Source organism: Lagenorhynchus albirostris, chromosome 9 (genome assembly GCF_949774975.1).
Source record: "Lagenorhynchus albirostris chromosome 9, mLagAlb1.1, whole genome shotgun sequence".
In the NCBI taxonomy this organism is placed as follows: Eukaryota; Metazoa; Chordata; class Mammalia; order Artiodactyla; family Delphinidae; genus Lagenorhynchus; species Lagenorhynchus albirostris.
In genome coordinates, this window is record NC_083103.1 from 97246632 (window position 1) to 97264271 (window position 17640).

At 45.7% G+C, this 17640-nt stretch overlaps 1 protein-coding gene across 1 annotated transcript in view; it reads left to right on the top strand.

Annotated features, from left to right (window-relative positions):
* The window catches only part of SORL1 (sortilin related receptor 1), a 160701-nt gene that overhangs the window by 72624 nt on the left and 70437 nt on the right, over positions 1 to 17640 (top strand). The window contains exons 13-18 of the mRNA XM_060160633.1: positions 6069 to 6247; positions 7723 to 7909; positions 11624 to 11752; positions 12591 to 12676; positions 15959 to 16131; positions 17218 to 17349. Coding sequence (XP_060016616.1) covers positions 6069 to 6247; positions 7723 to 7909; positions 11624 to 11752; positions 12591 to 12676; positions 15959 to 16131; positions 17218 to 17349 — 886 coding nt within the window. The remainder of the gene's footprint in view (positions 1 to 6068; positions 6248 to 7722; positions 7910 to 11623; positions 11753 to 12590; positions 12677 to 15958; positions 16132 to 17217; positions 17350 to 17640) is intronic.

The following is a 17640-nucleotide window of genomic DNA, read 5'->3' on the forward strand; positions in this document are numbered from 1 at the left end:
CAGCAGAGCAGCTGTCTTTTCTGGACCTGAGTTCTGGAAGCAGCTTCACAGTTCTGGAACGTGGGAGATGGCGGTTAACCTGTCCTTGTGGTTGTGGAACCTCCTCTCCCAGTAACTTACCTGGATGGTTGCAGAGAGAGCCAGCCCCGCCCCCACTTCCTTCTCACCCCCATGTGGTGTCTTTGGCACTGTGAGTTATAGAGGAACAGGTATTCTTATCAACCTTTAACTGTTGAGAAACTGAGAGATGGGGTTAGAAAAAAAAAATACAGTGCAGTTCATTTAATTTCCTTTAACAAAAAAGCATTAATTAATGCCCCTCTGTGTGCCAGGGGCAGAAAAGTGAGTAAGAGGTCTTATTCCTGATGAACGGCAGCCCTAGTAGAAGACGCTCGCAAAATCAGGTCATTTAAATATAGTAGGTATGTTGCTGAACCAACTTGGGTGCACTTGCCCATCTGCTGACACTGGGTTGTGGTGAAGGCAAGTGCAGCATTTATTCTAAGGCATCATCAAGGAGTCCGGGACAGCTAGTGCTCAAAAAGCCCGAACTCCCTGATGGGTTTTATTTAGCAAAGCATTTTTTTTTTTTTTTTGCGGGCCTCTCACTGTTGTGGCCTCTCCCATTGCGGAGCACAGACTCCGGATGCGCAGACTCAGCGGCCATGGCTCACGGGCCCAGCTGCTCCGCGGCATGTGGGATCTTCCTGGACCGGGGCACGAACCCATGTCCCCTGCATCGGCAGGTGGACTCTCAACCACTGCACCACCAGGGAAGCCCAGCAAAGCATTTTTAAAGGCCAGGTGAGGGAGGGGCGTCGCAGGGTATGTGATCAGCCCTGCACAGTTCTCTGATTGGTTGATGATGAGGTAACAGGATGGTGCCACAGGGGTTAACATGATCAATCCTAAGGCTCCAGTAGGCTAGGTGCTCATGGTCATCAAGTAGTTAACGTCTTCCATTTGGTGGTGGTTTTAGCATCTGTAAAACAACACAGGAAATGTGTATTGTATACTGGTATCTAGGTATGTCAGAGAGGAGCTATAGCAGAGGACCTAGGGGAGGGGTCTGTTCCATAGGGTCCTGCTCCGTTACAGGTATAAGATAGAGGTGAGCACAGGGTGCAGGACGGCCACAGGAGGGCCAGTAATGCTATCTGGGAGACAGGAGAAGGCTCCTGGGAGGAGAGGAAACTTGAGCTGAGACTTCAAGGGTAAAAAGCAATGTTGGATTGCCACCCCAGGTTTAGAAAGAGCTTGAGCAGAGACCAGCATGAATCAGAGTGCAAGGTGCAGCTCTTTAGTATTGACAGAATGTACATCTCGGGGTGTGTGTGAGGAATGAGGCTTGCAGTAGCTCTGTGGTCAGGGGTCAGGTCCCCTGAGGACCTTACACGCCACACCAGAGACATTAGACTTTGCTTTTGAAATGATAGAGTCCCTCTGAGGGTTTAAAAATAGGGGAATGATGTGGCTAGTGTAGAAAGATGGCTCTGGCAAGTTGAGGAGCATGAATTTAAAAGGACCAAGACTGGAGGTGAGAGAGGCTGCTTAGGTGGGGACCAAGCATTTTGAGGACTATATGTTCAGGACCTGCTTTTTGACTAGACGGTGTCAGGGGGGATGGGGGGGGTGACAGGGCAAGATGATCATATCACTCATAGAAAAGCAGAGGAAAAGGTATTGGCCTGAAGGGCCATAGGATGAGTGCAGATGTGGACAAGTTGAACTGAAGTGGCTGTGGTATGTCCACGGGGAGATCCCCAGCAGGGATCTGGACATATTACATCCTCTGGTTCTGTCTTCCACTGCCTGTTGCAGGAATTTTCTCTCTGTCATCTCTGAAGGATGATCACCCAAGTCTTTGCTTGAATAACTCTAGTGATGGGGACTTTGCCAAGTCAAAAGGAGCTTCCATGTCACTTTGGACAATTTGTTGTTCATCTGTTCGTGCACTAAGTATTTATTCTTCCGTTCCTTTATGAATGAAAGTTCTCAGGTCAGAGAGAGCCCAAATTCTCCTCCCTCCCGTTGCTATGCAGCGGGCTCAGCTTCCGGGAGATACATCCAACAGATATTTTCTCTTCTGCCTGAAAGCCTTTCAGATGCATGAGGACCTCTCCCTGTCCTCTTCAGAGCATCTCCTCTTCCATGGCAAACAGCCCCCGTTCCTTCCCTCCTGTGCTGTAGGATCCTGAATCTACACCCTCTAGCTTCTCCTTTGGGCCCTCCGCACAATGTCAGAGGTTTAAGATGTGGAGCCCAGATCTGTCCCCAGCAGCCTGAAACATGCGTCACATTGGCGTTGAAACCAGCATGATCCTAGACACTCAATTTCTTTTAATAAAAACCCTAAGACAGTTTTTCTTTGCCCTATATCATTACCCTATTCTGAAATCAAGAGTTACCCTGAGAAAAGGAAACGGGATTCATTTATTGTGACTTGTGTGTGAAACAATTTGAGCTCCCAGCTTCAACTTCCTTCATGTCTAAGTGCTCTCCAATCAACTGTTTCATATTCCATTCTTGAAACAACTTTTTCTTCTTAAGGGAAATAAAACTACTTTTTCTCATCTAGTCTTGAGATCTTTATCTGTTCTCGTGGTTCTTTTAGAGATTATTAAAAGGAGCTCTGCAATTATACCTTTAAATCTTTCAGTTCCCTAGAGTGTGCTTTATTTTGCATTCATTTTCCTTTAACTTCCGTCTTTTTTTTCTGCTTTGTCCAGTTTGAAGATCATTCTCTTTAATAAAGACAAAACCAAAATAGAAATTGACTAACTACTGCTGCCTCTTTTTCTGTCTTTCCTATTTATACCATTAACCATCAGACGGATGAGCCTATTCCATTTCTAATTCTTTTTTTTAATAATAGTGTTTATTTATTTTTATTTGTTGACAGTTTGCTTTATTTATTTATTTATGGCTGTGTTGGGTCTTCGTTTCTGTGCGAGGACTTTCTCTAGTTGTGGCAAGCGGGGGCCACTCTTCATCGCGGTGCGCGGGCCTCTCACTATCACCGCCACCCTTACTGCGGAGCACAGGCTCCAGACGCGCAGGCTCAGTAATTGTGGCTCACGGGCCCAGTTGCTCCGCGGCATGTGGGATCTTCCCAGACCAGGGCTCGAACCCGTGTCTCCTGCATTGGCAGGCAGATTCTCAACCACTGCGCCACCAGGGAAGCCCCTCCATTTCTAATTCTTTATAGGACTTGCTGGGTCCTTTATAGGACCTTTATAGGACTTGCTGGGTCCTTGCTGGGTCCTTCTTTATAGGACTTTATAGGACAACCCACGTCTCACTGCTCACTAACCTCCCAATTATTTTGGTCATTTGAAGCATAATCCTTGACTTATTTTGAGTTTGCGTTGTTTGGCCACTGTTTCTACAGATTACTAGCTGTTAGAATGACAGCTAGGGTTAATTAGCAGATTGCTACTGCTCTTTAAGTTTTTGCCCTTGGTTAATATGACTCTTTTCTCATCTTGAATATGTTTTTTTTTAAAGTCTGAGCTCATCAAGGACCTTTCTCTCCAGCCACACATTTGTGTTTTAAATTGAGTGTCTACCAGTGCTTCACTTATTTAGTGTATCTTTGGTTATATTATGTTACTACTGTATTATAGTCCCATCTTCTTGAGAGCTTTGGCCATGAGATTAGGTCTATACTTCTGTTTGAACGTTTTAAATTCTCCGTTCCTAAGGGCTGGGGCCCTACGTCCTCTTTCACGACTATTAGGCGTATAAAGATGGCTTGGTTTGTTTTCTTGCAAGGTTCTTGTCACTTTCACTTCACCAGCACAAGTTCTCCTCTGGAGGTCAGAATTTGGTCCAGAACAGATGTTCCCTTAACTTTTGCAGTTGATAATGTGACTGCCATGTCTCCAAAGTTTTGAAAAAGCACTGTTTTTTAAATGCACAGTTTATTCTTAGGTTCAGGGCTGTACTGGGCCATGCACCTGCTTTTTAGTCTCATTAATATGTTATGGTCAGAGTCTGCTGGGAACTTCTCAAGAAATGGGATGATTCATTTCCTGAGGTTATCTCACGTTCGAGGAGCTGTTAAGCAGAATTACCTAGGCAATGTGCAAATAGGCAGACTTCCGGCCTTATCACACGGATAGCTCCCATCATGTCTGGTTAATAGGCTGACTCTGCTGGTTCAGTTTGCTTTAAAGATGGCACTAAGTCATTCGCTCATCACCCTGCTACAAGAAAGAGACTGAATGAGTTACCTTATCCCCGTACCTGCTTCAGAGATAGCTTAAACCAAAAGCATATCAGCCAGAAGAGAATTTCTCCTCTTAGGAAGATCTGTGGAGGAGATTGCTCAGTCCCCATTGCCCTGTAGCCCCACCACTAGGTTTAACCCATAGCACTTCTTGCAGAAGTACCAATTTTAGTAATCTCAAGGCAAGAGGAAGTGTTTGGATTGAATGATGTTGTAAAAAGAACTACATCAAGTATTAAGATCCTGAGTGAGTAAAACTAATATCTCAAAAACATGGGAAAAGTGAAAGAAAAGTTTTATATATAATTTGGATTTGAGAGACCCAGTAGCTCTGTGACCCTCATGAATCCCCTCTTAATTGAGTGGTTTCTCATGGTGAGCATCTCACCAGCTTACTGGGTGATGAAGCAAATACCAGGCATACTTTCCTCTCCTTCTCCTCTTCAATACAAAAGATAATTTGAAATCAATACAGCTACTTCAGTGCTGCTTTTTTTTTTTTTTTTTTTTTTTTCCCTCAAGGGCTTGCTCTCTCATTCTGATGTAATCTGTCTTGGAGACTTTTCTCAGGACACACTTTCCTCCAACTTCTTAATTTTTAAGACTATGGGAAAAGTTGGAAAAATTGTATAAAAATTACTCATGTGACCTTGCCCTACAGCTCCCTTAATCACCAATTGTTAACATTTTGTCCGTTTGCTCTGCTTTTGCCATCTGTCCTGTCTGTCATCTTTCTATCCATCCATCCGTCCAGCCATTCATCTGTGCAGCCACCCTTTTTTTTTGGGAATCATTTGAAAGAAAGTTGCAGCTCTTGGGCCCCTTTATAGCTAAATACTTAAATATACACATATCTCCAGGAAGTCAGCGTATTTTCCTGCACAATCAGAATGCCATTATCACACCCAAGAAAATGATCATGAACTCAGTATTACTTATAGACTATTACATTTTCTCAGTTGTCCTTTACTATTTGTAGCTGCTGTTTTTTTTTTCTGATCCAGGATTCAGTCCATGTTTACATATCGCATTTGGTTATTATACCTCTTTCGTCTCTTTCAGTCTATAACAAGCCCTCTGCCTCTTGTTGGTTGGTTGGTTGGTTGGTTTTTCATGGCCTTGATGTTTTGAAGAATCCAGACCAGTTGTCATGTAGAAAGTTCCACATTCTGAATTTGTCCAGTCGCATGGAATAGTAGTGCCTAGATGATGTGGTATCCTCAGTGCTTTATCCAGGAGGTGCACGACGTCAGGTTGAACCACTGTGAGTGATGCTAACTTTGTTGAGGGTTGTACCTCAGATTGTCCGCTGTAAATTACATTTGCCCCTTTGCAGTGAGTGTGAGTTGATATCTTTAGACCGTGTGAACACTCTGGTCCTCTTGTCTGACTCGGTTGTTACAGTGGGGGGTTATAGTACAGTCACTTTTCTCATTCTGTCATTGTTTTCAACATTTATTAGGTAGCACTGTAGTATAATAAAAAACAATTCCCTCCTCCCTTTCTCTTCCTGTTTGGTATCATTTAGAGACCCATGGCCTCTTTTCATTCAGTGTATTATCTGTTACCATCATTTCTCTTTGTTAAGTTCGTCTTTTCCCAGACTGGCCAGTCGGAGCCCCACCAAGGTGGCCCCCATGTCCTTTTGGGTCATCGGCATCCGTCCGTGAGCACTTCCCCCCTCTCTGGCACAACCTTAAACTTGCCCGGCTTTAGCCCAGCATCAGCCACTTCTCCAAGGAGCCCTGGTTCCTCTTACAGATGAATGTTATCTGGAAACCAAGCTCTTGCCCCGGAGACTTTAACCGCAAGGATCCTTTTACTTGCATTTGGGCAGGTACAGCACCAACGAAGGGGAGACCTGGAAAACATTCATCTTCTCCGAGAAGCCGGTGTTTGTGTACGGGCTCCTCACGGAGCCCGGCGAGAAGAGCACTGTCTTCACCATCTTTGGCTCCAACAAAGAGAACATCCACAGCTGGCTGATCCTCCAGGTCAATGCCACGGCTGCCTTGGGTAAGCTGCTGCCTCCTCGGCCCTTTGCACAGAAATACCTATTGAAAGCATCAGCTTAGATACCGTGCCCTGGGAAGAGTTTGTGATCCATTGAAGAAGACGGGCACATATGCAGTAAGCGAATGAGAGATTCAGAGGCAGGTGCTCGGGCAGTTGTTAATAGGGCCACATGTTGTCTTTTGTATCCTCATTTCCTGTGCGGTCACGGGCACAGGGCAGGTTTACGTATATGTGTGCTGAACATGTGAATGAATGAATGCTTGGAAAACATACTTCCAAATTAGCAGTTCCAGTTTGGCAAATTCAGTGGGTAACTACTACTAGTGATGCAGGGTCCTCTCAGAGCTGTCTGGGGTCTCATCACCATCTGCTCGCCCAGACCCAGGACCTGTAAATAAGCGAGCAGGGAGAGTGAACTTCTTTATCATACTTCTTCCGTCCTCACCCCCGTGTAACCCTGCCCTCGGCAACTTCTCTGCTTTGGCTGACATTATTCCAGCTGCCTGGAATGCCCCTTGGGTTCAGTTTCCACTCGTTGAAATCCTTGTCACGGATCAGGATCCAATGCACTTGACTGCTAATCCCAACCAAGAGATCTCTCCCCTCTTCTCTGTGTCCCTAGCGTACGTGTACTCATCACACCTTGAATTACAAATTTGTGTCTGTCCCTCTGGGTGTGTCCTCTCCCATCAACTAGATCATAGGTCTTTAGACACAAGAACCTGCCCTGGGCATAGTTATATGGACGGCCTGATAACCTTATTGTCAGTAAGGGTTTAATAAATGCTTGCTGATTGGAATGGTGTTGAGTTGACAGTAGTTCATCAGTTTCAGGCAGCATTTAATCTGACCAAAGACACACATATGAAAAAGACATCAACTACCAGTATAGACATTGGTGTACTTTGGAATTCCTGTAGAAACCACTCTACTCAAATTTCAAGTGGATGTGGGTAGATGGAATGACGGTCCAGGTTGTCTGACCAGTTCTCAGCCTCCTTTCATGAAGATCCCATACCTTCCGAGCAGTGACAGTGAATTCTCTTGCTCGTGGGCCATACTACCAGATGCGTCCACGCTGCCTCGGGAGGCAGGCAGGGGACAGTACTCCTGAGGGGTACCATCTCTCAGGGATTCAGCCTCTACCTAACTCCCTGGAGATGAACGCCTCTGGGCACCTGTTTCTAAGGAAACTGCAGAATCTGCGGAAATCTTTCCGAAGTGTAGACAGTGAGCACCAAAGAAGCTTGCTTCTTCCCATCTTTCTCAGATGCACGTCCGTGTTTCAGGGGACACCAAGGGACTGCTGCCCGGCCTCAGAGCCGGCTGATTAGAGGGGCGGGCTGGCTCCGGGGGCCTGCACACCCGCTGGGCAGTAACAGGAGGCACGGGAAATGGGTGGCTGGGCTGCGGGGCGGGCAGGACAGGAAACCCTGCGTGGGTCTGCCTGGAATGCTGTATTTCCTCCTCCTTAGGGGTTCCCTGCACAGAGAACGACTACAAGCTGTGGTCCCCGTCTGATGAGCGGGGCAGCGAGTGTCTGCTAGGGCACAAGACTGTTTTCAAACGAAGGATCCCCCACGCCACGTGTTTTAACGGAGAAGACTTTGACCGGCCGGTGGTCCTGTCCAACTGCTCCTGTACCCGACAGGACTATGAATGGTGGGTTCTACATCCACGCCAGGGACTGAGTTCTATTCTGGTCACTCACCGGTGTGGGAAACAGACTAGGACGTGGTCCCTTCCCCTGAAGAAAGGGAGGGAATCATAGGAAACAAATATTTATTAAGCATCTCTTATGAGCCCGGAACCGTGCTAGGCACTGTTTATGCAGGTTATTCCATTTAGTTGTTACAGCCGTGTGATGTGGTGGAGGTGTGACACCCAGGCAAGTTGCAGTGGTTTATGCAGGAATAGATCACTCTGGGATTTGTTTCTACGAGGGCAGCCCAAGAAAGGAACATGCTGAAGGTTCGATTGTAGATAACTCCTTTTTTGTTAGGAGCCCTATTCTAGAGGGAATTTGTTTCTTTATCTGAAACGAGGGGGGGTTAGTGTTTTATATATGTGTGTGTATATGTGTGTGTATATATATATATATATATATATATATATATTTGTATATTCATGGGTCCTTGAGTAAAATATCCAAGACACTGCTTGACATTGTGGAAGAAATGACGTGCACACAAATCATTGTAACAGGAGATGGGAGGGTGCAGGTACCTTGGAGGAGGAACGGGTGCTTTTACTGAGATTATTGATAGGAAAGAGGAGACTGGGATTTGCTGCTGGGCAATCAGGAAATCTCTGGAGGCAACACTGTTTGAGATGGGCTTTAAGGAGGAAGCATCTGGATACATGACTGGAGCGTTCTAGGAAGACGCAGCAGCAGCGTGAAGGTGTGGAAACAGGAAAGCGTAGTTGGTGGTTTAGTTTGGATGTCTTGTTGGGTGTATGACTGGGGGTCAGTGAGTGGAGATGAGGCTGAAAAGAGAGAGACTACGGTGGGGTGGAGACTTGGGCGGGGACCGTATTCTGTAAGCAGGAGGATGTCTTTGGAGGCTTTTGAGGAGAGTTGATGACCAGAACAGAGCTTAGCTTTAGGAAGATGATGCTAGCAGTAGAGACACAGGGTCTCAGAGCCCGTAGACGATCCCCCAAGTCTGTGATCCAACATGAAATCATTCCAGGTTTGCAGGGCTCTCGGTAGAGCGCGGGTACTGATCATAAGCACATAACTCATTTTTCAGTGGTTGCCGAAGCATAAAGAAACCAAAGGTTGCTTTGGGAAGCCACACTTATCTTGACTAAAGCCAGAAACCTTGGATGTGTTCTAGTCCAGAGGTGGGAACAGGGCCACAGAGTAAACGTTTTAGGCTTCGCAGGCCATGTGGTCTCCGTTGCAGCTACTCAGCTCTGCCTGTGTATCGAGATTGCCGCCTAGATGAATTGCCGCCTAGATGAATGGGCGTGGCCGTGACCCGATAAAGCTTTATTTACAAAACAGCCAACCAGATTCAGGCAGTTCCGGTCCTAGACCAGTGCTTCGGAAACTTGAAGGTGCATGTGAATCATCTTGGATCTCATTAAAATGCAAGTCCTGACTTGGTTGTCCTGGGGCCCTGCCGTCGCCCAGGCTCCAGGTGACCCTGAGGCTGCTTCTCTGCAGAGCTACCCTCAGAGCAGCAGGGCTTTAGACAGCCAAAGACGAGCATCCTCTCCGAAAGCCGTGTGGTCTTAAGATAACAACGTAGACGCTTTCATGGCAGAAGCACAGAGCTGTTCAATGTTCCCAGTGATGTCCGCTCAGTGCCCCTCTGCTGCCTTCTGCCCTCCCTTAGAGAACCCTAAATGGTAATGCCAGTCGGAGGGATTTTGCTGGTCTGAGGTGTCCCTGCCGACTGGATTGAGACTTTGGGGACCCTGATCATGGAAAAGATTATGAGCCCTCTCTCCTCCCTCTTTTATCTCCGTTAAATACTTGAAAATAAGACAAAATGAAGAATATGTGAGAAAATCTGACAAATCTTGATTTTTTTTTTGATGAACACTATTATGCTTTTTCTCTAAAATCATCATTGCTTTTCTCTAAAATCCCCCCAAAACAGCAATAGCAACAACCAAAAGCAAAAGCCAGGTGCCTGGCCCCCGTGGGTCCACCACACCCACTCAGCTAAAAGCCACTGGAGGCTGAGACCAGGAAACAGCCTGCCCTGTCCCTCTTGGGCTTTGGGCTTTGGGCCAGATGGGATTGTGGGGTGATGACCATGCAAACGGTGAAGGGTGTGTTTCAGGGCATCCTGTAGTTCCCCTGTTTGCTGTAGCTTCTAGAAAGGAACAGCCTGACTGACTGCATGGCTCTTGGAAAGGTTTGGTGGCACTGACCTGTGGCAGTGGGGAGGGCAGGGTCTGGACATGGACATGAAGAGAGGAAGTGAGAATCGGCGAGCTCCCAGTGTCTGTCCATTGGTCCTGCTCCTGAGGGACAGCTGTACTTAACTTCCAACAGTCCTTTCGGGCCTCCCTGGGAAGCACAGTTACTAGCCTGTATGTTCCCTGATTTCAGGAGTAGTTTCTTTTACATCTTTATATTCCCCCAGGTTGCCAATAAGAGTGGTTTTCAAACTCTTGACTGCAACTCCTAGTAAGCAATGTATTTTATAGTGTGATCCTGTACCTACACATATTTGTGTATGTAGACATGTACACACATCTATGTAAACAGAAGTTTTATGAGGTAAGATTCACTTTCAAGTGCGATGAATTTTGCAATTTCTTTGTGAGGTGGGGAGGAAGCAGGTCTGGACCCTCCAATATGCTTTCACAGCCCACTAGGTCATGACCCATAGTTTGAAAAAACTGCCCAAGCAGAGTACTTTGCCATTGGAGTAATTAATGCTCTGCTTAGTCCCCCAAAAGGTTTAAAGCAGCCATTCCGTAGAAATTTACCGGATTTAATGAATGGAACGTGTTTGGTACAGTAATAAAACTGCTCCCTTCTGAAAAATGCTCCATGGGGTGCTGAATGTGGACTGTCATGTAATATGTACACGAACCACTTTGCCCTGTACCTGTTAATACTTTTCCTGCAGTAGGTGTTATACTTGATAGAGTAAATGAAGGCTTTTGGGTAAAGCACATCGACATGGAAAGTCCCGTTGGATTACGAGTTTATGGTTTGGGCCAGACCTTGGCAAGTACAGCTGCCTCGTTTTAGAGCCGTCCACTCACGCAGACAAGGGCAGGGCCAAGACTAGACCTGGGACCCCTGCTTCCTACCCCAGGGCTCTGCCTGGCTAGCTGGCCAGTGTGGAAGAGATGTGGTCCCCAAATTGCAGAAGGTCTGTGGACTCAAGGTCTGGGTCCCGAAGTGCACTAGGAGGCCCCCACGGTGATTTTAGGGAGAAGGTGGACATGCTCTTAAATAACATTGAATCCTTAATTTAGAAAAAAGATGGTTCCTTTAAATTTCTCTTTTAATCCTTCCAGTCATGTCAAGGAGAAAGTCTCACTGGGTGCTAGTAATTCTTCACATTTGCCAATTGCTTTTAACAAAGAGAGGGCAGGCCCAGAGTCTCTGGACAGGGAACTGGGTCCAGCTAAAAAAAGTCAGTATTATTTTGTCTTTGGCATCATGATCTGTCTCGTTTCTGTCTACTTATGGCATATGATAATGGTTTTCCAATTACGGCTCTGTTATAAAGTTTCTTTTGAAAATGCATTAGTGTAAAATAGTGATTATTCGTTAAAGGGACGTGTTGAGTAACTTACAATACAGGTGGTGGGCAGTAGGGTGGACGTCGCAAGGGAGGGTCCCAAAATACGTGAAGTGTGTCAACCAGCGGCCTTACCGAGCCCCAATTGCCTTTTCAGTGACTTTGGCTTCAAGATGAGTGAAGATTTGTTATTAGAGGTTTGTGTTCCGGATCCTGAGTTTTCTGGGAAGTCGCACTCCCCTCCCGTGCCTTGTCCTGTGGGTTCTGCTTACAGGAGAACCAGAGGGTACGTCTCACAGAGGTTGCCATGTCTGGGACACGGCGGGTCTGCACTTGGTATGGAGAGCGCAGAGGACCACCTGGGTTCCTTTCATACTCTAAATGCCAGAATTCCAAGGTAGCAGGTTTCAGGTAGCTTGGGGAATATTTAAAACTGTGATGTTTGCAAACTCGTCTCCCCACCCTAGCCCCCCCGTGGAAAAAAATGCAAGTCTGTAAGCGTCTCTGCAACTCCAGTTGTTTCTTAAGTCATAAACTTCAGCCAGTGCACGTCTTCAGAGCATTGTGTTGAAGAGATACAGTTGACACTTGAACAATACACATTTGAAATGCATATAAGGTCCACTTACATGTGGAGTTTCTTCAGTAAATATAATACCTGTATTTTCATTGTACTTTTAAGTTAAGGTGGGGGAAAGTTTGTGTTCGATGAGAGATCACAGTATGTAGAATCGAAAGAACTAGGGTTCTAATCCTGATTCTACTCAGACTATTTGAGTTCCTGCCTTTGGGTGAGTCATTTATGAATTCCTTTGATTTTGAGGTGGAGGTAGCAGTACTACGTGGATTTTTATCTATAGTGGTGGGGGGTTGGTCAGTGCCCCTAACCCTGGAGCTGTTCAAGGGTCAACGGTATATGTGAAACTCTCGCCTGGGACAGTGCTCCAAATTGTCTGTGCTGCCTCATTTATTTACAGGCAGAAGCAATTCAGAATGATTCAGTTCCTTCTTCTTGCTGTATAGGAAGATGAATAGATAAGCTGTATTGTCCATGGATGGGTAGATGTTCCTTTATGACTATTCTTTGATGTTTCTGACCTCTTACTCTTGGTGGGGGGTGACAGCTATCGGAAGATTTCTGGGGACACCTGCAGTGGAGGAGATGTTGAAGTACGCCTGGAAGGAGAGCTGGTGCCGTGTCCTTTGGCAGGTGAGACGTGGTTTCTTCCCTTTGTCTTGTCGAGACATTGTTGAAGCATTCCTGTGATCTCACCTGGCTCTTCAAACTTCCTGGAGAGAAAGGATGGGTATCTCAGAGCTCCCCTTTCCCCCTAAGCATGGTATCCAAACAACATTTATTTATAACCTTATGTTTTTATAGGAATGGAAGACATTTTCGGAGGGAAATCCCTTTTGTTCATTGAAAAATATTTATTTGGCATCTGTTGTATTCTAGGCGTGGGGGGCCGAGGGCACCCTTAGGCCTTCTGTGTGTTCCGTGATCCGTTTGTTTGTCACAGAAGGAGACTCATGGCTTTCTGGGAAATAGCTAAGTGATCTATCTTAATTTTTATAACAATAATTATGACTAATATTTTAATGGAATTTTACACATTTTAATGTACTTTTCCATGCGTTATCAGTTTAGTCCTTAAAACTACCCAGTGAAGCAGATATTATTATTAGCTCCATTTTTTTTTTTTTTTAATATGAGGAAGTGTGTTCAGAGGAGAGAGTTAAACAATTTATTTGAGGTCACACGTCTGGTGAGTGACAGAGCTAGAATTCAGACTCTAAGCCTCATGCTCTTGCTTGGCCATCACTCAAGTGGCACGTGAGCGTCATTCCCATTCTTTGAGGTGATCACGTGCGTGCTCATTGGGGGAAACTTTTGCAGCAAGTGCACGTGCTATAAAGGTATAATGTGTTCCAAACATTTCAAGTTGATTTGGTGGTGATAGCAGATGTGGAGGTATTTGTAATATAGACGTGAAATTATGATACCTTAACAAAGAGCTAATCTCTTAGCATCTTTCCTTTCTTTGCTCCGTTTCTAGTCTTTTTCATGTAGGGCTTCTCTTCCCTCTGAGCCCTCCCTCCTGCTCATGCCTCTCGGGGAAGGTGCGTGACTGGAGCTGGCTCCACTGGTGGTGGTGGCGTCTGATGGAACAGACATCAGCGCCAAAGGAAGCCTGAGCGAACAGCCTCGTCCTCCGCGGGCAGGGAAGAGCAGCCCTCGCCTTCGCTCACTGCTCGCCAGTTTGCCCTGGTGTTTTTCATGCTAAGCTCATTAGTCCCTTAATTTAATCTTCCATCATTACTGAGTAATTAACATCCCTCACTGTGGAGACTTCAAAAGAACATGGCTTCCGCAGATTCCCACAAATGAGCAGATAATATTCAAACAGTCCCCTCACGAGAGCTGTTATTGATGAGGGCTTGGGTGAGCAGGGTTTGAGTGATCGCTCTTAAGGGGCTGGAGTAGGTACTTTGGTAATAAATATTTCTGAAGGTAATTCAGCGAGGGGCAAAACAGTTTGTTTAAAACTGTCTAAACTGGTAGGAAAGCTAGTTTCTCTTCTGATAGGAGAAGATAGGATAGGGAATGAAGTGGAAAAATCTCATTTGTAGTGTAGGCCACCTTCTAAATGTTTTTTTTTTTTTTTTGTAAAGCATGGAATAGAAGGCAGGGATGTACCAAGAAAGGAAAAGATGGTTTTATAGGACTAATGTGGAACCGTCATATGTTTGCAAAGATGAGGTAATCTGGTCGTCTGGAAGGATTTTTAAAAGTGAAGTAATTTTTCTTCCTTTGAGATTAGGATAATAACGCACATCTCTAGGCTGGGCTCATGTATGGCTGGGATTTACTGAGAATTCTAGTTCTTTTCTAAGTTAAGAATTACACACAAAATGCGGTCTGTTCCTCTACACCCAGTCCTAAGGCAGGTGTTTCAGGACTCAGACTCTACTCAAAAGGCACTAGTTGGTTAGAAGGAAAAAAAAAACAAACCCAAAGCAACAGAATGAGGTTTCTAGATGGTAGAGAGATGTGGGGTGAAGGGCTTGCTGCTGTGAGCATGTCTCCGCATCTCCACGTGGCAGCTGCCATGAGAATCCTTGATTCCAACGCTCGGCACTTTTCATCTTGACTGTTCCACCCACTGGGAATTACAGTGGGAAGGTTTTCTTGCAAACCAAAGGGAGGGGTTTGTTATCATGTGGTGGTGGCTTAGATACCTTTGAAGTGAAGTAATACTGAAGGAAAAGAAGGCAAATTTACCTTTGGTAAAGAATAGTAGGTAGACTTACATTTTGGGGGTGCATTATCTATATTGAAGCCTTTATAAAGCAGAGGTGGCTAGGACATGTTAACTCGTCGAATGAATGGGATGAGAGAGAGCAAACAACCACAGTCACCGTGCAGGCATGCAGCAGAGGGATCCAGATTTGCAACTTGGTCCCAGATGTAACATACTGTCACCACGGATGCCTCAGGTATAGATGCAGGTGTGTTGCTCATCTCCATTCCCTTGGAAGAATCTGGATGTTTTCCAGGCTGTTCCCTAAGTGGAAGAGACAGAGCACCAGCTCTTCACGTTCCTAGTTGTCTGACGTTAAGTCAGTCTCGTAAGCACCCTGGGCTTCTATTTCTATGTCTTGAAAAATGGCACCATCGGTGTTACACCATTGGGTGTTAAAACATAGACTCTGGATCCAGACCATCCGAGTTCAAGTCTTGGTTCTGCCCCTTACTAGTTGTGTGACCTTGAGTGGGTTACTTAACCTCTTTGCTCTCAGTTTTCTTATTTGTAAAATCAAGTTAATAGTAGTTCTTCCTTTATACAGTTGTTACTGGGATCAGACAATGCCTGGTACATAGTGTGTACGTTGTGTAAGTATTTAAGTAGAAATAGAATCTTTAGGTTGATTGTGTTGTAAAACGTTTTGTAGGTGGCCAAGGATGTATTATTGCTTTGAAAATATAGTAGGGTGATATAATTGCTCTGTGTCATTGTGAACAATATTGAATGGGTGAGTAAATAGATTAGGAAACTTAGCTGTAAGTCTTCAGCGACTTGGGGTCTTTAGTCAACAAGATTACGATGCCACGTGATGCAGTCCTGTGACAAGGAGGAACGTGCTGATTGGTGTAATTATTTTGTCAAGTGTGACCAAAACTTTTGGGCCGAGCTCTGAAGAATAGCTATTGGAGCATGACTACCGGAGGGAATCTAGATTTTTAAAAAATGTAGCAAGTAGACACTTTGCAGAGGAAACAGAGATTCATGGGAGTTTAAGAAACTTGCCCAAGGCAGAAATGTGATTCCCTTACCCACCTTCTAAGTCTGGATTCCTACGTTCTCACTTGACCCACGCCATGTGCAGTGGCTCTGGGGTTTATGGGTGAGAAAAAAAGAGGGTCAGACGTGCGAGGACCCGTTCAGCATCCCCAGGTCCAACCCCCTGTCGTCTTTGTGTGTCTGTGCAGAGGAGAACGAGTTCATCCTGTACGCCATGCGCAAGTCCATCCACCGCTACGACTTGACCTCCGGAGACACCGAGCAGTTGCCTCTCACCGGGCTGCGGGCAGCGGTGGCCCTGGACTTCGACTATGACCGCAACTGCTTGTATTGGTCCGACCTGGCCTTGGACATCATCCAGGTGCGTCCATTCTGGGTCTGCTCGCGGGGGCTGTGCCTCGTGACTGCCCAGTCCTGGTAAGCTTCTTGCAGAGTGGCCCAAGGAGATGGGTATTGGAGGTTTTTAAGTTGTAACTCCTCTCAGGGCCAACGGAGGACACTTTTCAGTTTTCTGTTTTAGTATGTTCTTTCCCTACCTACCTCTGTCCTTGTAGGAAGGACAGAGGGAGCCGCCAGTCTGTGGTATTGCTTCTAAGTGAGGTCTCCCTTTACCTGCTGGAAAGCGTTTAGGATTCGGTGTGTAGCACTATTAGTCCCTCCCTATCGTACGCACTGCCTCGTTAGCGTCCTTCCTTCCAAGCCGTGATATAGTAACACTTGACTTCTCCATAGTTCATGTAATTATCCATTTCAGCTATTCTGAGCACGGTCAAGAACCAGGAAGTAAGCTGTGAAGGTCGCCATGCAGGCCAGATAGATGGCCATACACTCAGACCCATGCATTTTAAAGGAGAGCTATTTGATATTTATTCATTGCTTATTTAATCCTTTTAGAAAAGCAATTCCAGCAAGTTTTATCTGGACTTCCAACCCAACAGAAATTTTACAGGGCCCGGGTATCCGAAGGGTTTGGTGGGGGGGTGGCAGTGACTACTGCCCGTTACTGTCCCAGCGATAGCACCTGATGGCTAGGAGCCTCCCGAGGGAGGAAAGACTTTTTATAAAAAGCAGACACGGGATTTAAAAAATAACAGCAGTCTGGTTTCGTTTATTTTAAAAGCAGACAGACTTATGCATTTTGGTCATCTCCACCTCATTATTGTGATACAGCACAGCTCAGTGACCGGTGTTCATGATGATAATGCAAGGTGATATAAAAGATTCAGTTCTGTTTAGTTATTCTGCTTCAAACAGGAAGCCATAATCCATTTTAGAAATGCTTTTATCAAAAACCAGCTTCATGCATCTGGAACACTTACGAATATAAAACATCTCCGCCCTCCCCCTTCAAGCCAATTGAATAAGTGGGTTCCCATCGAAGGGGCTGATTTGGCTGGAGGTCATTTGAACATTTCACACCGTTTCTTCTTTCTTTCTTTCTCATCAGCGCCTCTGTTTGAACGGGAGTGCAGGGCAAGAGGTGATCGTCAGTTCTGGCCTGGAGACAGTGGAAGCCTTGGCTTTTGAACCCCTCAGCCAGTTACTTTACTGGGTGGATTCTGGCTTCAAAAAGATTGAGGTATGTCCTTAATTATGCAAGCAGGGGAGCCCCTGGGCTGGGAGCCAGAGTTGACACAGAAGCAGGAACCAGTGTGTCTAATTCCTCTGGAGATTCCCTGAGAAATGCAGAGAATGGAGGTCCCGTGTGCGAACGGGGTGCCTGAATCTGTTAAACAGAGATTTCATTAAGATACCTGAATACTTACTTTTGGGCTAGCAGAAGCATAGAGTAGTAACAGCAATGATGATAATGATACCGTCGCGTTCTTACAATGCCGTAACAGCCACACTCGAGTATTATGCTGTCAGT